This window comes from Podarcis raffonei, chromosome 9 (assembly GCF_027172205.1).
Source record: "Podarcis raffonei isolate rPodRaf1 chromosome 9, rPodRaf1.pri, whole genome shotgun sequence".
Taxonomy (NCBI): Eukaryota; Metazoa; Chordata; class Lepidosauria; order Squamata; family Lacertidae; genus Podarcis; species Podarcis raffonei.
The window spans coordinates 77,790,122-77,809,975 of NC_070610.1; the positions used below are offsets into that span (position 1 = coordinate 77,790,122).

General features: G+C 41.6%; 2 protein-coding genes across 2 annotated transcripts in view; both read left to right on the forward strand.

The window, feature by feature from the left end:
* LOC128420556 (CD209 antigen-like protein A) overlaps positions 1–19,854 on the forward strand; it is a 188,593-nt gene that overhangs the window by 100,857 nt on the left and 67,882 nt on the right. The gene's annotated exons all lie outside the window — the stretch shown is intronic.
* Positions 1–19,854, forward strand: part of LOC128420634 (C-type lectin domain family 4 member M-like) — a 51,842-nt gene that overhangs the window by 2,881 nt on the left and 29,107 nt on the right. Inside the window, exons 2-5 of the mRNA XM_053402313.1 lie at positions 1,273–1,365; positions 4,986–5,078; positions 5,880–5,990; positions 9,201–9,299. Coding sequence (XP_053258288.1) covers positions 1,273–1,365; positions 4,986–5,078; positions 5,880–5,990; positions 9,201–9,299 — 396 coding nt within the window. The remainder of the gene's footprint in view (positions 1–1,272; positions 1,366–4,985; positions 5,079–5,879; positions 5,991–9,200; positions 9,300–19,854) is intronic.

The following is a 19,854-nucleotide window of genomic DNA, read 5'->3' on the forward strand; positions in this document are numbered from 1 at the left end:
GTCTTTGCAAAAAGAAAACAAAATGGCACACTTGGAGAGCCTGGGTAACAGCTTCCCCTCTACTTCTTTTCCATGTCCAACTCATGTTGTCCAAAGTCTTGCTAGATTCAATTGGATTTATATGCGTCCAACAAAGACCAGATCTAGTACTCAATCTTTAATTGAATTAAAGATTGAGTACTAGGCAGAGCCAGCAGTGGTGTAATGGTTAAGAGCGGTGGACTCGTAATCTGGTGAACCGGGTTCACGTCCCCACTCTTCCACTTGCAGCTGCTGGGTGACCTTGGCTAGTCACACTTCTCTGAAGTCTCTCAGCCTCACTCATCTCACATGAGCGTTTTTGTTGTGGGGGAGGAAGGGAAAGGAGATTGTTAGCCACTTTGAGACTCTTTAAAGGTACCCCTGCCCGTACGGGCCAGTCTTGACAGACTCTAGGGTTGTGCGCTCATCTCACTCTATAGGCCGGGAGCCAGCGCTGTCCGCAGACACTTCCGGGTCACGTGGCCAGCGTGACAAGCTGTATCTGGCGAGCCAGCACAGCACACGGAACGCCATTTACCTTCCCGCTGGTAAGCGGTCCCTATTTATCTACTTGCACCCGGGGGTGCTTTCGAACTGCTAGGTTGGCAGGCGCTGGGACCGAACGACAGGAGCGCACCCCGCCGCGGGGATTCGAACCGCCGACCATGTGATCGGCAAGTCCTAGGCACTGAGGTTTTACCCACAGCGCCACCCGCGTCCCAGGGTAGTGATAAAGCGGGATATCAAATCCAAACTCCTCCGCCTCCGCCTCTTCTTTAATGATGATCAGGAGCTAGAGATATAATTAAATGTATATACCTTCCATCAAGGGTGGGGAACAAATGGCCTTCCAGATGTTATTGGTCTGCAATTCCTGTGACCCCCAGCCATTGACCATGAGGCCTGTGATGGAGGAATTTGGCACCCAGGAACATCTGAAGACCTCATAGGTCCCACATTATTTATTAAATGGTGAACATCTTACTGGAGTCCTGTAAACTAGATGTCCAGGAGTTTAGAGAGGAATAGGATGCAAAATGAGAATGTGCTATATTACCAAATTTCTTTAAAAATGCCTTGGAATCCATGTGGAACATCTCTTTTGGTTTAAACTGAGATTGATCCAGCAAAAGAGAAAGAAAGACGTTTCAGTTATATTGGACTCAACAACGTCTTTACAGGAAAGGATGGTCTAATACTGATGCCACTTTACAATAATCTTGTTCTCCATTTGTTGTTGTCTTATTCTAGCTGAGAGGATGGAGGAGCCAGCGGCCGCAGAGCCAGCGCCCGCTGAGCCTCCAACACTATTGGGAGCAGCACCACCAGCAACTATAACTGATGGTCTGTATGCTGCACAGTCATATGGGATGAGGTTTCTCATAAAGTAGAGGAATGCATGGGAAATGCACAGGTCTGCTTCTTTTCCAGGTCCAACTTGTGGTTTCAAAGTCTTTTTTCTGTTTCTTTTGTAAATTTATTTATTTGGTTTTTCAAAGTAAAATTTTACAATCACATATCAACATACAATATAAAAACAAGATTCCAAAGAATCGCCTGGACTTCCCTCCTCCCCTTTATGGGTCCGATTGTTAGTCATTTCCTCCTGCATCTTTTATAATAATCCAAATCTTTTACATTTCTATTATGTCCAAAATTCCCCATTAAACTACAAGTGGTATTCCAAGCACACTAAGAATTTTAGGTGTTTACAATGGTTTTAAAGATAGATTATAAACTTTCCCCATTCCTTAAAATTTTCCTGGTTTCTGATTCTTTTGTTCTTTTTTGCCATTTTGGCATAATCCACCAAATTTATCTGCCATTCTTCTCTGGTAGGGATTTCATCTTCTTTCCATCTCTGGGCCAATAACATCCGTGCAGCCGTGGTCATGTACAAAGTCTTTTCTGCTCCTTTGGGATTTTGGCACCTAGAGTTCCTAAAAGAAAGGCTTTGGGGGTTTTTTATGGAGGGAAATTAAACTCCCCCCCAATTCATTAAATATAATTTCCCAAAATTCTTTTACTACCTTACATGTCCACCACATTTGATAAAAGGTGCCTTCTTTTTCCTTACATTTCCAACATATATTTGACCCTGATTTATACATTTTTGCTAATTGACTGGGAGTTAAATACCAACGATATATCATTTTTGTATAATTTCCTTTCAGTGTGCAACATGCTGTGAATTTTAAATTCCAATTCCCTAAGTTCTCCCATGCTGCAAGTTGTATATTATACCCAAAATCTTTCACCCAGTGTATCATTGCTGATTTAACCTGATCATCTTTTGTATACCATTCTAGTATTAATTTATACATTCTTGAGAGTAAATTTGTTTTGTTCTCCAACAGCTCTTTTTCAAATTTAGAGGTTCCATTAGAAAAGCTATTCTTTTTGTCCATCTTAAATATATAATTTAGTTGATGGTGTTGAAATCAGTCAGTTAGTAATTCTCTTATGTCCCCAAACATCTTCAGTTTCGATTGGAATTCTACTTCCATTAACTGCTCTTTATACGTTCCCCAGTCATTTCTCATATTCAATTTTTTTAAGGGTATCACTTCTAGTGGTGGGAGCCACCATGGTGTTTTTTGTTCTGGTAGATTTTTATATTTTCCCCATACCTCATAAACCGATTTTCTTACAACAGATTTAAGAAAGCTCTATGTACTTTAACCTTCTCATACCACAGATATGCATGCCAAACATACCTTGCAGGGTATAATAATAAATCTGTGTCTTGTTTCGGAATCAGTGTAATGTAAGCATCTTTCCAAGAACCTGGCACTTTCCCCTGTATTTAATATCTCATTAGTTACATCTTTTAGTGGTTGTGCTAGATAATCTTGTAGTTTCTTATAGTACTTTGCTGGTAACCCATCTGGCCTCTGTGTTTTGCCCATTTTGGCTTGATGAACTGCCTGTTGTAACTCCATCATAGTTATAGGTGCATTAAATGAATTAGGTTTCTCTTTTGGAATTTTTGGTAAGTTAATCTGCTTTAAATATTCTTCAATATTATTTATGCTGGCTCAGTACAGTTCTGAATTATACCTTACAAATTGCTTTCTTATGTGTTTCATATTATCTAAAACTTTCCCTTCTATATTTCAATTAAGTTCATGTCTTATTTTTTCTTTAGCTGCCATGCCTGCAGGTTGTGTGGCTGGCTGGCAAAATAAAAAATTTTCCGCCATAGCATTTTAATCTTCCATTCAATTTCTTGATTTACCAACATCAAATATTGTGTTTATAACATTTTTATGGTTTGCTTTACTGAATCTTTTCCGGGTTTTTTGATCAATTCTTTTTTATTTTTAATCAATTCTTCCAGCAGTTCTCATTTGTTTGTTTGTTTTTGTTCTCTCATCTTTTTTTGGAAAGCATTTTGTTGGATCAAAACCCCCCACATTACCACTTTACTTGAATCCCAGACAACCTTCAGATCCACTCCTTGATTTAAGTTTAACTCAAAATAGTCTTTCAAAGCTTTTTCAGCTTTGTGTAAAATTGTTTGGCTATCAAGAAGTCCAACATTTAATCTCCACCTAAATGTGTGTGGTTTTTTTCACCTTTCAATTCCTCTAATGCTGGTTTGTGATCCGAACGTGTCTTTGGTTGTATCTCTCCTTTTTCCCCCTCAATGATAGTTCATTAGATATCCATATCAAGTTGGTTTGTCCAGCAGATTGCTTTGGTTCTGAAAAAAAGTAATTTCTCTATCCAGTGGGTGTTTAAATCTCCATATATCAAGCAAGTTAAAGTGCTCCACCATTTTAAAGAAAGTTACGGGTAGTCTCCCCTCCTTAGAATCTATTAAATGGTGAACATCTGGTAATGTATTGTGAGGAAGCCACTTTCAGCCTGAGGGCTGGTATCTTAATGAAAACAGCTCTGGTCGCTGCTGGAAAAGGGACAAACACAAAAATGAAAGGCATTTGGACCTTTAGGCATGGTAATTTGGCATGGTAATTTGGCACAGTAAGTAATAGTGACATCATATGACATTGATTGACAGAGAGGCGGGGCAAATGGAAAGACCTGGAAGGCCCCTGCTTTCAAGTGATTTTTGGAATCATAAGAAGAGTCTGAGTGCTAGATCATGTGAAAAGTCCATCCAGTACTGTATCCTGACCACTCCATGGCCAACCAGATATCTATGGGGAAATTGTATTATTTCCTCCAGATATTCAATAGATGCCAAAGCACTCAAAGGAGATAGTCTATAAACAAACACCAATAAATGTTATGAAGCAAGATATTTCTTTTCAGCACACACCAAGTAACTGAGATTTCAGCTGCAATATAAACAGAACCAAAAATTCTCCATCTGATCTTATCAGCTGATCTAATGTACAGATATCACAATCAACCCATTTCTTGCCCCAAATTTGGTTTACCTCATAAAATAAATATAGAGAGAACATATGAATCAAACCCATAACTGTTCTTTGCAAATGCTTGCTGAAGTCCCATAAACTAGATATCCAGGAGCTTAGAGAAGAATATAATGCAAATGAGAATGCTATATTATCTAAAACATTTTTTCAATACCTTTGAATCCATATGGAACATCTTTTTGGTATAAGATGTAGACTGATCCAGCAAATGAAAAAGAAAGACATTTCAGTTATATTGGACTCAACAATGTCTTTACAGGAAATGATTGTCTAATACTGATAGACGCCAAAGTTAAATGTTGGAAATGCCTCATTGAGACATATTTTTGGCCTGATGTTGTTGTCCATTTCAACTTTGTACCGATGAAATCCTTGACATTTGTAGATATGCATCTATTTTAAAAATTATGTTCCTGTAATAGGGAGATTAAGTGCAGGAGAATAAAAGCAAATTTTGTGAGCTTTCATGCTTGACAAGAGACTCTGAGCTTGGAAGGGAAAACACCCACCATCCAACCAATGTGTTCACAGTCATTATAATAGCTTGTTGTTTCACAGATGCAACTGAGAGGATGGAAAAGTCCGGAATTGATGAAGCACCCAGAAAGGATTCAGCAGCAGCAGCAACACCGCCAACAACTGGAACTCATGGTCTGTATACAGCACAATCATATGGGATGAGGTTTCTCATCAAGTAGAGGAATGCATGGGAAAGGGAAGTTGATGGAGAGACAGGCAGAGAGTGGAACCAGTCAGGTTGTGCTAGGGAGGAGTGCAGAGAAAAGCACACACAGCTCTTTGGGTGCCAGAGATCCACTAATCCCCACAGAAACCCCAGGATTCAGCCCACTCTTTGCTGCTGGCTGTGGTGTTCCTTTACTGTGTACAGCCAGGAATGGTAGCAGGTGCTGAGGTGGGTAGAGATGGGTAGACCACACAAGCTGCACTGCACCTCCTCAGTTAGCCTGCTGCCCCATCAGCAGCATCGAAATAAGAGCCAATGGCTAGTCCAGCCCAGCTTCTGTATGTGGCATTATGTGCACAGAGGGAGCATCTTGTCATTTGCCTATTGGGCAGAAAGTCCTTTAATATCAAAGGCTACTGTCTTCTGATCCAGATATTGGTCAGAAAAGTTTCCTCAAGCATCAAGGTATCTCTCCTTACTTCCTCCACCTGCTCAACCACCCAGATAACCACCCCTTGAACAGTTGACTGTCTCTGGCTGATGGCTGCCACGGCATATGGAAACCCTTTTTCTTGGAGTGGCAATGGTATGTTGGCTTGTTGCTGTTTAGTCGTTTAGTCGTGTCTGACTCTTTGTAACCCCATGGGCCAGAGCACGCCAGGCACTCCTGTCTCCCACTGCCTCCCGCAATTTGGTCAAACTCATGCTGGTAGCTTCGAGGACACTGTTGGCTACTGATGGCTAAATCAGAATTTTCTTTCTTCAAGCATCTACTTTTCGGGACATGGTTACCTTCTTAAAATCTCCAGCGGGTGAAAGATATATAATACTTGAGATTTTCATCCTTGCTGCCATGACACTGCTGCTTTTCCTTCTATGTAAGTAAATAATAATAATAATAATAATAATAATAATAATAATAATAATAATTTATTATTTATTATTTATATCCCCACCCATCTGGCTGAGTTTCCCCAGCCACTCTGGGCGGCTCCCAATCAAGTATTAAAAACAATACAACAATGAATATTAAAAACTTCCCTGAACAGGGCTGCCTTCAGATGTCTTTTAAAGATAGGATAGCTACTTATTTCCTTAACATCTGAAGGGAGGGTGTTCCACAGGGTGGGCGCCACTCCCGAGAAGGCCCTCTGTCTGGTTCCCTGTAACCTTATTTCTCGCAATGAGGGAACTGCCAGAAGGCCCTCGGCGCTGGATCTCAGTGTCCGGGCTGAATGATGGGGGTGGAGATGCTCCTTCAGGTATACAGGACCGAGGCAGTTTAGGGCTTTAAAGGTCAGCACCAACACTTTGAATTGTGCTCGGAAACGTACTGGGAGCCAATGCAGATCTCTCAGAACCAGTGTTATGTGGTCCCGGCAGCCACTACCAGTCACCAGTCTAGCTGCCACATTCTGGATTAATTGCAGTTTCCGGGTCACCTTCAAAGGTAGCCCCACGTAGAGCGTGTTGCAGTAGACCAAGAGGGAGATAACTAGAGCATGCACCACTCTGGTGAGACAGTCCACGGGCAGGAAGGGTCTCAGCCTGCGTACCAGGTGGAGCTGGTAGACAGCTGCCCCGGACACAGAATTAACCTGCGCCTCCATGGACAGCTGTGAGTCCAAAATGACTCCCAGGCTGCACACCTGGTCCTTCAGGGGCACAGTTACCCCATTCAGGACCAGGGAATCCCCCACACCCACCCGCCCCCTGTCCCCCAAAAACAGTACTTCTGTCTTGTCAGGATTCAACCTCAATCTGTTAGCCGCCATCCATCCTCCAACCGCCTCCAGACACTCACACAGGACCTTCACTGCCTTCACTGGTTCTGATTTAAAGGAGAGGTAGAGCTGGGTGTCATCTGCATACTGATGAACACTTAGCCCAAACCCCCTGATGATCTCTCCCAGCGGCTTCATATAGATATTAAGCATAAAGTAAAGGTAAAGGGACCCCTGACCATTAGGTCCAGTCGTGCCCGACTCTGGGGTTGCGGCGCTCATCTCACTTTACTGGCCAAGGGAGCCGGTGCACAGGTTCCAGGTCATGTGGCCAGCATTACTAAGCCGCTTCTGGCGAAGCAGAGCAGCGCACGGAAACGTCGTTTACCTTCCTGCTGGAGCGGTACCTATTTAGCTACTTGCACTTTGATGTGCTTTTGAACTGCTAGGTTGGCAGGCGCTGGGACCGAGCAACGGGAGCTCAGTCCGTCGCGGGGATTTGAACCGCCAACTTTCTGATCGGCAAGTCCTAGGCTCTGTGGTTAACCCACAGTGCCACCTGCGTCCCTAGATATTAAGCATACTTTCAACTAATGTCATGTGCTTTGCTTAAATGTCAATAGCATTTCCAAAAAGAGATGGCTGGATCCACCTTCCGTTAACCCCATTCATCTCTCTTTGATTTCTGGGGGTGAGTTACAGCTGTCACCCACTGAGAGCAATGGCACTGTTTTGTTCTCCCTGAATAAGTGACTTCCAGCTCTTGGAACAGAAGCACAGGCTGACACAAGTCCCTGGAACACCCTGGACAATTCCCTTTCCCAACTAATCCTCATTTGCTTGTGGGAAAGCCCTGTGATGGAAATGTTTCTTTTCTGAGCAGGTTGAGTCATCTAGTGTCCCCCCCCACCCCACCCCTGCCAGCAAACACTTAACTAACAACAGCGCCTGATTGGCCAGCATTCCAAGGGAGGCAATTGGAGTGGAGTGAGGGAGTGGGAGAGAGGAATTCGGTCTGTGAGTTGGATTCTGTTAGGAGAGTTTGTTCTGACAGGTGGTAGAGCTGAAGAGAGCTGAGAACTCTCAGTATATGCTCTAAGGTTCTGAATCACAGAACTCTGTTAAAATAGACAAGACACAATCCCACAAGCTGTTTACAGGAAAAAAGGGTCCTCAGAGGGGATACTCTGACTGGAAAGGGCAATAGTGATTCCAAGGCCAAGGAGGATTTGAGGGTCTGTAAGGAAACAGTCCAGTTAAAATCCTAAGTTCCTGAAATGAGCGTGGAGAAGTCTGGTCTATGAAAGATGTGTAAAAGGAAGTAACCTTAAGCCTGCACAGCATACAGCCTATAACTTGAAACAGTATATGTTTTAATAAAAAACATCAGCATCACACAGTTAATAACCTCACTGTTTGTTACATTTCTGTGGAAGAAGAACCAAAACTCCTTGTTTACATCTGTTGTAATAAAGTTTGTTTGCAACCTGTTTCCCCAAAAGTAAAAGCCACAGTTGCTCGTGATTCATTCTCCATTGGGGGAATTCACCTGAGGGAAGGGAAACTGAGGCTGGCACAGCGGTGCCAGGGGCAGAAAGAGTGCCATTGCGTCGCCGCAGGCTCCATTCCTGATCCTCGCCAGCCTGCCCTCTGCTAGGGCTCCAGTCCCTTGAAGGAAAGTGCTTGCGGAAAACAGGCTGCAGAGGAAAAGGCCATGGCCAATTGGGTGGGTCCAGAGCCTACCCAAATATCGAAATATATGCAGGGCTTTTTTCAGCTGAAATTGATCTGGACCCTGTTCTGGCCCCTCTCAGGTGGGCGTTGTGGCCATTTTAAGAGAAGAAGGGAGGCATTCATGCTGAGTTCCAGCACCTCTTTTTGTAGAAAAATAGCACTGGATAGATGAGCCCTTGACCTATTTGAACACCTAATTCATTTTCAAAGGGCACTCAAAAGTAAGCAAATCTCAGGTGGAGGGAATCAAATGATCCAAGAATTTGCAAATTTAAAGCATGTGGCAGACCATGAGGCAGCCTGGCAAATGCAAAACTGTAGGACCAAGAGGACAGGTGTATCTAGACAACCAAAAATCCAAAGCTCTCAAAGGAAGGCCAAACCATCTGATGACAGAAGTAACAGGCCAAATGGAAACAGGACTTCAGATCAGCAGGGCAGCCGCTATCAAGGGCTGAGAGCAGAAAATATTAATAAAAGTCATAGCCATGGTTTTGTTGATTTGATATCTCATCTGCGTTACAAGTCAGCAATTTAAATTGAATATTAAAAGCAGTTTGAAACCAAGTATCCCCTCCCCCAGTTAATCAGACAATTTAATCATTTCTTTTCTACCTACTTCATCCTTAGATCAAAAGGAACTAAAAAGAAGGATGGAGTTTCAAATGGCAATTGATATCATTCGGACCTTTGTTGTTGGGCTTGATACAATCCATGAAGACAAGGATGGTAAGCATTTTTTTATGCACATCCTCACTTTTGCTAGACCTTGTTTAATTTAAACAGGCTTCAATTCCTGTAGTTCACTTTGGGATTCATATTGTGTAAGCAGTACATTTATTCAATGAAACTCATCACCCAATAGAGTTTATCACGGTTTCATTGCTCAGCAGGAAGAAAAGCAGATGGTTGTGATTTTCCCACTAGAAATGCTGTCCTCCTCCCATCAAACTGTAATTCACAATGTTTGTGCTATTGCAAGATTTGTGCTACTGCAAGCTTTTAGCACTAGCACAAGGGAACTTTGCCCCCCCTTCTCCCTGCATGCCATCACCAAAGCTGCTCTCCAGGGTGAGGAACAGATTGGAGGGAGAGGGGCTGAAGATTGCATTGCACAAGGAGAAATTCCTGCACTGACATAATGTCCTTCTTAGACTTATGTGGAATGCAACACAATATTCATCAGAAAAAGAGTTCTGGCGCCTCTATTTTCTTAGATCTCACAAAGCATCATGTTGTTGTCGTTGTTTAGTCATTTAGTCATGTCTGAATCTTCGTGACCCTATGGACCAGAACACGCCAGGCACTCCTGTCTTCCACTGCCTCCCGCAGTTTGGTCAAACTCATGTTTGTAGCTTCAAGAACACTGTCCAACCATCTCGTCCACTGTCCTCCCCTTCTCCTTGTGCCCTCCATCTTTCCCAACATCAGGGTCTTTTCCAGGGAGTCTTCTCTTCTCATGAGGTGGCCAAAGTATTGGAGTCTCAGCCTCAGGATCTGTCCTTCAAGTGAGCACTCAGGGCTGATTTCCTTAAGAATGGATGCGTTTGATCTTCTTGCAGTCCACGGGACTCTCAAGAGTCTTCGGCGATCAGCCTTCTTTATGGTCCAGCTCTCACTTCCATACATCACTACTGGGAAAACCATAGCTTTAACTATACGGACCTTTGTTGGCAAGGTGATGTCTCTGCTTTTTAAGATGCTGTCTAGGTTTGTCATTGCTTTTCTCCCAAGAAGCAGGCGTCTTTTAATTTTGTGACTGCTGTCACCATCTGCAGTGATCATGGAGCCCAAGAAAGTAAAATCTCTCACTGCTTCCATTTCTTCCCCTTCTATTTGCCAGGAGGTGATGGGCCCAGTGGCCATGATCTTCGTTTTTTTGATGTTGAGCTTCAGACCATATTTTGCGCTCTCCTCTTTCACCCTCATTAAAAGGTTCTTTAATTCCTCCTCCCTTTCTGCCATCAAGGTTGTGTCATCTGCATATCTGAGGTTATTGATATTTCTTCCGGCAATCTTAATTCTGGTTTGGGATTCATCCAGCCCAGCTTTTCGCATGATGATTTCTGCATATAAGTTAAATAAGCAGGGAGACAATATACAGCCTTGTTGTACTCCTTTCCCAATTTTGAACCAATCAGTTGTTCCATATCTAGTTCTAACTGTAGCTTCTTGTCCCACATAGAGATTTCTCAGGAGACAGATGAGGTGATCAGGCACTCCCATTTCTTTAAGAACTTGCCATAGTTTGCTGCAGTCGACACAGTCAAAGGCTTTTGCATAGTCAATGAAGCAGAAGTAGATGTCTTTCTGGAACTCTCTAGCTTTCTCCATAATCCAGCACATGTTTGCAATTTGGTCTCTGGTTCCTTTGTCCCTTCGAAATCCAGCTTGCAATTCTGGGAGTTCTCTGTCCACATACAGTTTAAGCCTGCCTTGTAGAATTTTAAGCATAACCTTGCTAGCATGTGAAATGAGTGCAATTGTGCGGTAGTTGGAGCATTCTTTGGCACTGCCCTTCTTTGGGATTGGGATGTAGACTGATCTTCTCCAATCCTCTGGCCACTGCTGAGTTTTCCAATCTTGCTGGCATATTGAGTGTAGCACCTTAGCAGCATCATCTTTTAAAATTTTAAGTAGTTCAGCTGGAATATTATCCCTTCCACTGGCCTTATTATTAGCAGTGCTTTCTAAGGCCCATTTGACTTCACTCTCCAGGATGTCTGGCTCAAGGTCAGCAACCACACTACCTGGGGTGTACGAGACAGCCATATCTTTCTGGTATAATTCCTCTGTGTATTCTTGCCACCTCTTGATGTCTTCTGCTTCTGTTAGGTCCTTACCATTTTTGGTCTTTATTATGGTCATCTTTGTACGAAATGTTCCTTTCATATCTCCAATTTTCTTGAACAGATCTCTGGTTTTTCCCATTCTATTGTTTCCCTCTATTTCTTTGCATTGGTCATTTAAGAAGGCCTTCTTGTCTCTCCTTGCTATTTTTTTTGAAATCTGCATTCAATTTCCTGTATCTTTCACTATCTCCCTTGCATTTTGCTTGCCTTCTCTCCCCCGCTATTTGTAAGGACTTGTTGGACAGCCACTTTGCTTTATTGCATTTCCTTTCCATTGGGATGGTTTTCGTTGCTGCCTCCTGTATAATGTTATGAGCCTCCATCCATAGTTCTTCAGGCACTCTGTCCACCAAATCTAAATCCTTAAACCTGTTCCTCACTTCCACTATGTATTCATAATGGATTTGATTTAGATTGTATCTTACCGGCCCAATGGTTTTTCCTACTTTCTTCAGTTTAAGCTTGAATTTTGCTACAAGAAGCTGATGATCTGAGCCACAGTCAGCTCCAGGTCTTGTTTTTGCAGAGTGTATAGAGCTTCTCCATCTTTGGCTACAGAGAATATAATCAATCTGATTTCGATGCTGCCCATCTGGTGATGTCCATGTGTAGAGTCGTCTCTTGTGTTGTTGGAAAAGAGTGTTTGTGAGGACTTCCAGCCAGTGCCAGCGACTAATGGCGGATTCCCTCTGAGCTCCGGAGGGAAACAGCTCCACGGGGACTGGGTCTGGCCGCTGCGGCGAAGCGGGGACCCGAAGAAATCACAGGCGGTGAAGCCTGTGAACTTGGAGACTCGGCGGGCTCCATTTGCGCCCCCCCCCGCTGCGAAGGAGCCTTTTTAAAGGCTTCGGAACAGAACGGGGGTGAGCGGCGCGGGGCTGAGAGTCGTCTCCCTTCTTCGCGGAGTGAAGCCGCATAGCCATGGTCGGAGAGCGCTGATTTCTTTCTGGACAATTGGAATCTAAAGCAACTACCCGTGAGTAGGATCAAGCAAATTAATTGGAGAAAAATTTCAGTAATTTTGGCACCGAAACGGGAAAGGTACAAACAGGAAGTCTGCCTTTCCGGCTTGTAAATAGATCAAAGCAAAGAGACTTTAAAGCTGTAACTTTGAAAGACGTTCTCTAAAGGCTTAAAATCCAACACCAAAAAAGCGATTCCCCTCCTGTTTGCAGGAGTGTAGGGGAGAAATTTGAGCATTATTTACCTGCAAGAAAAGAGGGAAGTAAAGATATATCTGCTGCCTCTAAAATCTGGGAACGGACTGCTTATGACAGGGAAAGCCGATCAGTGGGAAGAACTGTCAGCACGTTAAGGGTAAAGAATCCTGATATAACTCTGTGAAAGATACACTGTTTTTAGAACTGTTTTTGACTATAAAGTAACTTTTAAGGACACTGAAATTGTGGCTTTTAAGGGATACCGGGGACCTATAAGGACCATATTTGTTTTAAAAGTTGCAAAGTGAAGTTGGAAGTGTGTCCCCCTAGAGGAGACTATGTTGCAACAACAACTAAGCCATTAAGTAACCAAGCTTGGAAAATTCCTCTTCAAACCAAATCTACCAGGCGTGAGACTGACCTTGGGTTTTGCATGAGAGTGTTATGGCAAATGAGAAAGGGAAGATAGAGCTGGCACAGGAAAAAACTACCAGGTCCGGTAGACAATACAAGACTGATATTACACATCAGAGAAGGGCTTCAACATCCAGAGCAGCAGGCACAGTAGGAACTGCTGCTTCGCAAGCAAAACCAAAAGCTATGTCATCTGAAGATTTATTGGCTCAGGCACTCGGCAAAATTAATGCATCTTTGGAAAACTTAGCCAAACAGGTTGCAGAGACAAATAAACAAGTAGCTGAGGCCTCAGCAAAAATTGACTTGAACACTACAAGTATTAATGAACTGGGAAAGAAGGTGAATTCTAACACACAGTCCATTGAAAAACTATTGGAGGAATCGGCCTCGACTCGAAAGATAGCAGAGGAAGCTAAGGAAATTGCAACCGCTGCTCAAGAGAAGATACCACCGGTATATAAGAAACTAGAGGATCATGACCTAACACTGTCTATGATTGAATTACAAGGAAAGGAGAGAATCAGAGCAGTACCTGAAAGCGAGAAAGACAACCTGGCAGACTTCCTTACAAAGGAATTTACAGATTTTTGGCAACAGGACCTGGGGAAGGAAGAATTCAAGATAGTGAGTGCATTTAGGCTTGGTAAAAGACAAAGAAAGAACAAAGCAAGAGACTGATTACCTTAAGAACAAAAGAAGAAAGAGACAAAATCTTGAATCTGCACTATCAAAGAACTCTGGAAATTGAAGACTCATTTGTGGAGATCTTTAAGGATATACCCAAATATATTTTGGATGTAAGGGCCTACTACAGAGATCTTGTTGTTCTATTGAGAAGAAACAGAATACTCTTCAGGTGGGAATTCCCCCAAGGTCTATCCTTCAAATACAAAGGAAGAAAAATAAGAATAAGGACAGTGAATGATAAAGACAAGTTCTTGAAAGACCACGAGGAGGATCTACAGAAGGAAGTGGAATCTGGTGAGGAGCCAATTGCATCAGGAAAAGGAATTTTAGACATAGCAAACTTATCATTTGGACTCCTTGGCCCAGGGAAAGACACACCACCGACAGAAGAAGAACAACAACTCGGTGCAGTTGGAGGGAAAACTAAGTAACTCACCATGGCTCTGCAACTTCTAAGTTGGAATTGTAATGGACTTAACTCCCCTCGAAAGAGAAAAGGTGTTTTTCATATATTAAGAAAAGAACAATTGGACTTGATTTGTTTACAGGAAACACATGTAATGAGGCTACACAGGAAAATACTTAATAAGAGATTGGGACAAGAATTTATTTCGTCTGATAAGGTCAAAAAGAGAGGAGTGGTGATATATGCAAAGGAGAAATTTTCACCGAAATTAATTTTTAAAGATGAACAAGGAAGATATTTGGCAATCGAAATTCAATTTCAAGGAGAGAAATTTCTGATTGTAGGGGTGTATGCACTGAACGAGGGGAAATCTGGATTTTTTAAAAAGTTGCATGAGACTCTTTTGGACTATATGGACTATAATATAATTTTCATGGGGGACATGAATGGAGTTGTATCTACAAACATGGACAAGGCACAAAAACAGGTAGTCACCAAAGATGGTAGACTACCAAAAACTTTCTTTGAATTGACTGACAATATGGACTTAATTGACATTTGGAGAACTAAGAACCCCCTGGGGAGAGAGGGAACTTTCTTCTCTGAAGCTAAGATGACATGGACTAGAATTGACCAAATTTGGATTACTAGAGGAATGGCACCAAAGATAAAGAAAGTGGAAATCTGCCCTAAAACTTGCTCAGACCATAACGCTGTAAAGATGGAGATGAAGCAAACAACACCCGGCTCCTTTCGATGGAGGATGAATGACACCCTATTTAGAGATGAAGAAGTATATAAAAAGGCCCAAAAAACTTTGAGAGACTATTTTGAAATAAATATGACTACTAATGTTGAAAAAAGAGTAATCTGGGATGCAAGTAAAGCTGTGATGAGAGGGTTCTTGATACAACAGAACGCAATAAAAAAGAGAAGTCGAAATGAGAAAAAAGATAAAATTTTGGAGAAAATAAAAGAAGGGGTGAAAAAACTGAGAGTAAAGCCAAAGTCGCAGGAGATTTTGAGAGAAATAAAATTATATCAAGTACAATATATGGAATTGATGAATCAGGAAATAGAATGGAAAATTAAACAAATGAGACAGAAGACATTTGAATCAGCGAATAAATGTGGGAAACTACTGGCTTGGCAATCGAAAAAAAGACAAAAACTAAATACCATCACAAATTTGGAAGTAGAAGGAAAAGATATACACAATCCAACTGAGATTAGAAATTGCTTCCAGAAATACTTCAAACAATTATATGCACAAGGGCCACAGAATGAAATGGACATTGAACGCTTTGTGAAAACAAATGGATTACAAAAAAATTCACAAGAAAGCAAACTAATGTTGAATTGCAAAATATCTGACCAGGAGATAGAAGGTGCCATTCAAAATATGCAATTAGGCAAGTCTCCAGGACCGGATGGGCTGACTTCCAGATTTTACAGATCTTTGAAAGAGTGGTTATTACAACCTTTGAAGGAAGTCTGTAATGAAATTTTGGAAGGGAAAAGAGCACCAGAATCGTGGAAAGAGGCATATATTACACATACCGAAAACGGAAACTGAAAAGACACAACTTAAGAACTACCGTCCCATATCCTTATTAAATGTGGATTACAAAATTTTTGCTGATATTTTGGCTAAGAGACTGAAAAAAGTATTGATTGAGGAGATTCATAAGGACAAAGCGGGCTTTCTACCGGGAAGACATCTATCTGATAATTTGAGGAACATAATTGACATTTTGGAAAAGCTAGAAGTGAATATAAACACTAAAGCAGTTCTGATATTTGTGGATGCGGAGAAAGCTTTTGACAATATCTCTTGGAGTTTTATGAAAAAGAACCTACAGGGTATGGGGGTAGGCCAAGGCTTTGAGAATGGTATAGGTGCAATATATTCTGAACAAAATGCTAAATTAATTGTAAATAACGTGGTTACGGAACAATTTAAGATAGAAAAAGGGACATGACAAGGGTGCCCAATTTCCCCATTGCTTTTTATATCGGTCCTGGAGGTCCTGCTGAACATGATTAGAAGGGACCGGTTGGTTAAAGGTATACAGGTCGGAGCTAAACAGTATAAACTGAGAGCATTTGCAGATGACCTAGTTTTGACGTTACAAGAGCCAGAATCTAGTACTAAAAGAGTTTTAGAACTAATTCAAGAATTTGGTCAGGTGGCAGGATTCAAATTGAACAAATCAAAAACTAAGGTTTTAGAGAAAAACTTAACATTGACTGAAAGAGAGAAGTTTCAGAATGAAACAGGTTTAACTGTGGTTAAGAAAGTGAAATACCTGGGGATTAACATGACAGCTAAAAATGGGAATTTGTTTAAAGAGAACTATGAAAAATGTTGGATGGAAGTGAAAAAAGATTTAGAAATTTGGTCAAATTTGAAGCTTTCCTTGTTGGGTCGAATTGCAGCTATAAAGATGAATGTATTGCCTAGAATGTTGTTTTTGTTTCAAACATTGCAAATTGTGGACAAGATGGACTGTTTCAAGAAGTGGCAGAAAGACATTTCTAAATTTGTCTGGCAGGGCAAGAAGCCCAGAATAAAATTTAAGATATTAACTGATGCAAAGGAAAGGGGTGGATTTGTCCTGCCAGACTTTAAACTTTACTATGAATCAGCAGCGTTCTGCTGGTTGAAAGACTGGCTGCTTCTTGAGAACACAGACATTTTGGATTTAGAAGGTTTTAACAACGTTTTTGGGTGGCATGCATATTTGTGGTATGACAAGGTTAAAGCACATAAAGCATTTAAAAACCATATTGTTAGGAAAGCATTGTTTAATGTTTGGATTAGATATAAAGATTTATTGGAAAATAAAACCCCAAGGTGGTTGTCACCAATGGAAGCGAAAGCTCAGAAAAAGCTCAATATGGAGGCCAAATGGCCGAAGTATTGGGAAATTTTGGAACAAGAAGGAGATAGACTGAAACTGCAGAGTTTTGAGAAACTAAAAAACAAAGTGCAAGACTGGCTTCATTATTATCAGATAATGGAGGCTTACAATTTGGATAAGAAAGTTGGCTTCCAGGTGGAAAAATCTAAATTGGAAACAGAACTGTTAGAACCCAAAACTAAGATTTTGTCAAAAATGTATAACTTGCTGTTGAAATGGAACACTCAGGATGAGACGGTCAAATCTGCTCCGATCAAATGGGCACAAGATGTTGGACATAACATTATGTTTGCTGACTGGGAACAGTTGTGGACCACTGGGATGAAATTTACGGCATGTAATGCCTTAAGAGAAAATATTATGAAAATGATATACAGGTGGTACATGACCCCAGTCAAGCTTGCAAAAATTTACCATTTGCCCGACAATAAATGTTGGAAATGCAAAGAAAATGAAGGTACATTCTTTCACCTTTGGTGGACGTGTCCTAAGATTAAGGCTTTCTGGGAAATGATCTATAACGAATTGAAAAAGGTATTTAAATATACCTTCTTGAAGAAACCAGAGGCCTTTCTCTTGGGCATGGTTGGCCAGTTGGTGTCAAAAAAGGATAGAACTTTCTTTATGTATGCTACAACAGCAGCAAGAATACTTATTGCAAAGTACTGGAAGACGCAAGATTTACCCACTCTGGAAGAATGGCAGATGAAGATGATTGACTGCATGGGATTGGCAGAAATGACTGGCAGAATCCGTGACCAGGGAGAAGAGTCGGCGGAAGAAGATTGGAAGAAATTCAAGGACTATCTACAGAAATATTGTAAAATTAATGAATGTTGAATGATGTCGGATAGAAATCAAGGGGGTTTTAGCTGCAATGCTTTGAGATAAGGATTTGCTGAATAAATAATTTGAATTGGAATACAAGAAGGGGAGGTATGAGGAGGTCAGGGAAATATGTCATTGAAAACTAAGTATTGTGAATTTTATGTGTTTTTAAACTTTTTTGCTTTTTGCTTTTTGTTTGTATAAAAATTGGAAACTTTAATAAATATCTTTTTAAAGAAAAGAAAAGAAAAGAGTGTTTGTGATGACCAGCTTATTCTCTTGGCAGAACTCTATTAGCCTTTGCCCTGCTTCATTTTGAACTCCAAGGTCAAACTTGCCAGTTGTTCCTTTTAGCTCTTGACTCCCTACTTTAGCATTCCAATCCCCTATAATGAGAAGAACATCCTTCTTTGGTGTCATTTCTAGCAGGTGTTGTAAGTCTTCATAGAATTGATCAATTTCAGTTTCTTCAGCAGCAGTAGTTAGTGCATAAACTTGGATTACTGTGATGTTAAAAGGTCTACCTTGGATTCGTATCGAGATCATTCTATCATTTTTGAGATTGCATCCCAGTACAGATTTCACCACTCTTTTGTTGACTATGAGGGCCACTCCATTTCTTTTATAGGATTCTTGCCCATAGTAGTAGATATGATGGTCATCCAAACTGAATTTGCCCATTCCCATCCATTTTAGTTCACTGATGCCAGAATGTCAATATTTATTCTTGCCATCTCATTTTTGACCACATCCAGCTTACCAAGGTTCATGGTTCTTACATTTCATGTTCCTATGCAATATTTTTATTTACAACATTGGACTTTCCCTTCGCTTGCAGGCATATCCACAACGGAGCGACCTTTTGGCTTTGGCCCAGCCACTTCATCAGCTCTGAATCTACTTGTACTTGTCCTCCGCTCTTCCTCAGTAGCATGTTGGACACCTTCCGACCTGAGGGGCTCATCTTCCAGTGTCATAACTTTTATATGCCTATTGTCTTTTTCCATGGGGTTTTCTTGGCAGGGATACTAGAGTGGCTTGCCGGTTCCTGCTCCAGGTGGATCGTGTTTGGTCAAAACACTCCACTATGACCTGTCCATCAGGGTGGCCACGCATGGCATAGCTCATAGCTTCTCTGAGTTATTCAAGCCCCTTCGCCATGGCAAGGCACTGATCCAAGGGGACAAAGCATAATAGAAAACTGCAAAGTAATCTTTGTATATTTGGCTTTACTGTGTGACTCAGTGGGGAATTGGTTTGTGACCCTGTGATTCCCTGCAGAAAATGAGAACATAGGAGGGGAACATTAGAGATACTTCATGAGCCACTTTTAATATGAGAATAGGATAGTGGATTGCATGGGTCTTAAAATGTTTTAAAATGTTTGAAAATGGTTTCTTAATATTTGCAGATTGTTATTTCAGATACTCTTTTGCCTTAAACTATTTCAAATCTTTTAGACTTCGGAATACTCGCTGTAGCTCAAAACGTATCAGAGGAATTGCTGTATCTTGCCAACAAAAATGAAGAACTGCAAAAAGAAATTGGTAAGCTACCCTACGATGCTGAAGAATTGTAGTGCAGTGGGACTTCCGGGTTGGCGCCATTGTTTAATGGCGGATTCCCTCCGAGCTCCGGAGGGAATCGGCTCCGTAGAGTCTGGGTCTGGCCGCTGCGGCGAAGCGGAGACCCTTAAAATCACAGGCGCGAAAGCCTGTGAACACAGAGACTCGGCGGGCACCATTTGCGCCCCCCCAATCCATGAAGGAGCCTTTTTAAAGGCTTCGGAACGGGGACGGGGTGAGGCGTGGTGCTGAGAGTATTCCCTCGTCTACGGAGTGAAGCCACAAGCCATTGACAGAGAGCGCCAATTTCTTCTTTGGATCGATTGGACTTTAAAACATCAACCCGTGAGTAATACGGAGATTGGAACTTTAAAAATTTTCTTTTTGGATCTGGAACGAGCGGGGAGGGGTTAAAAAGGAAGTCCACCCCCCCCCCCTTTGTAAA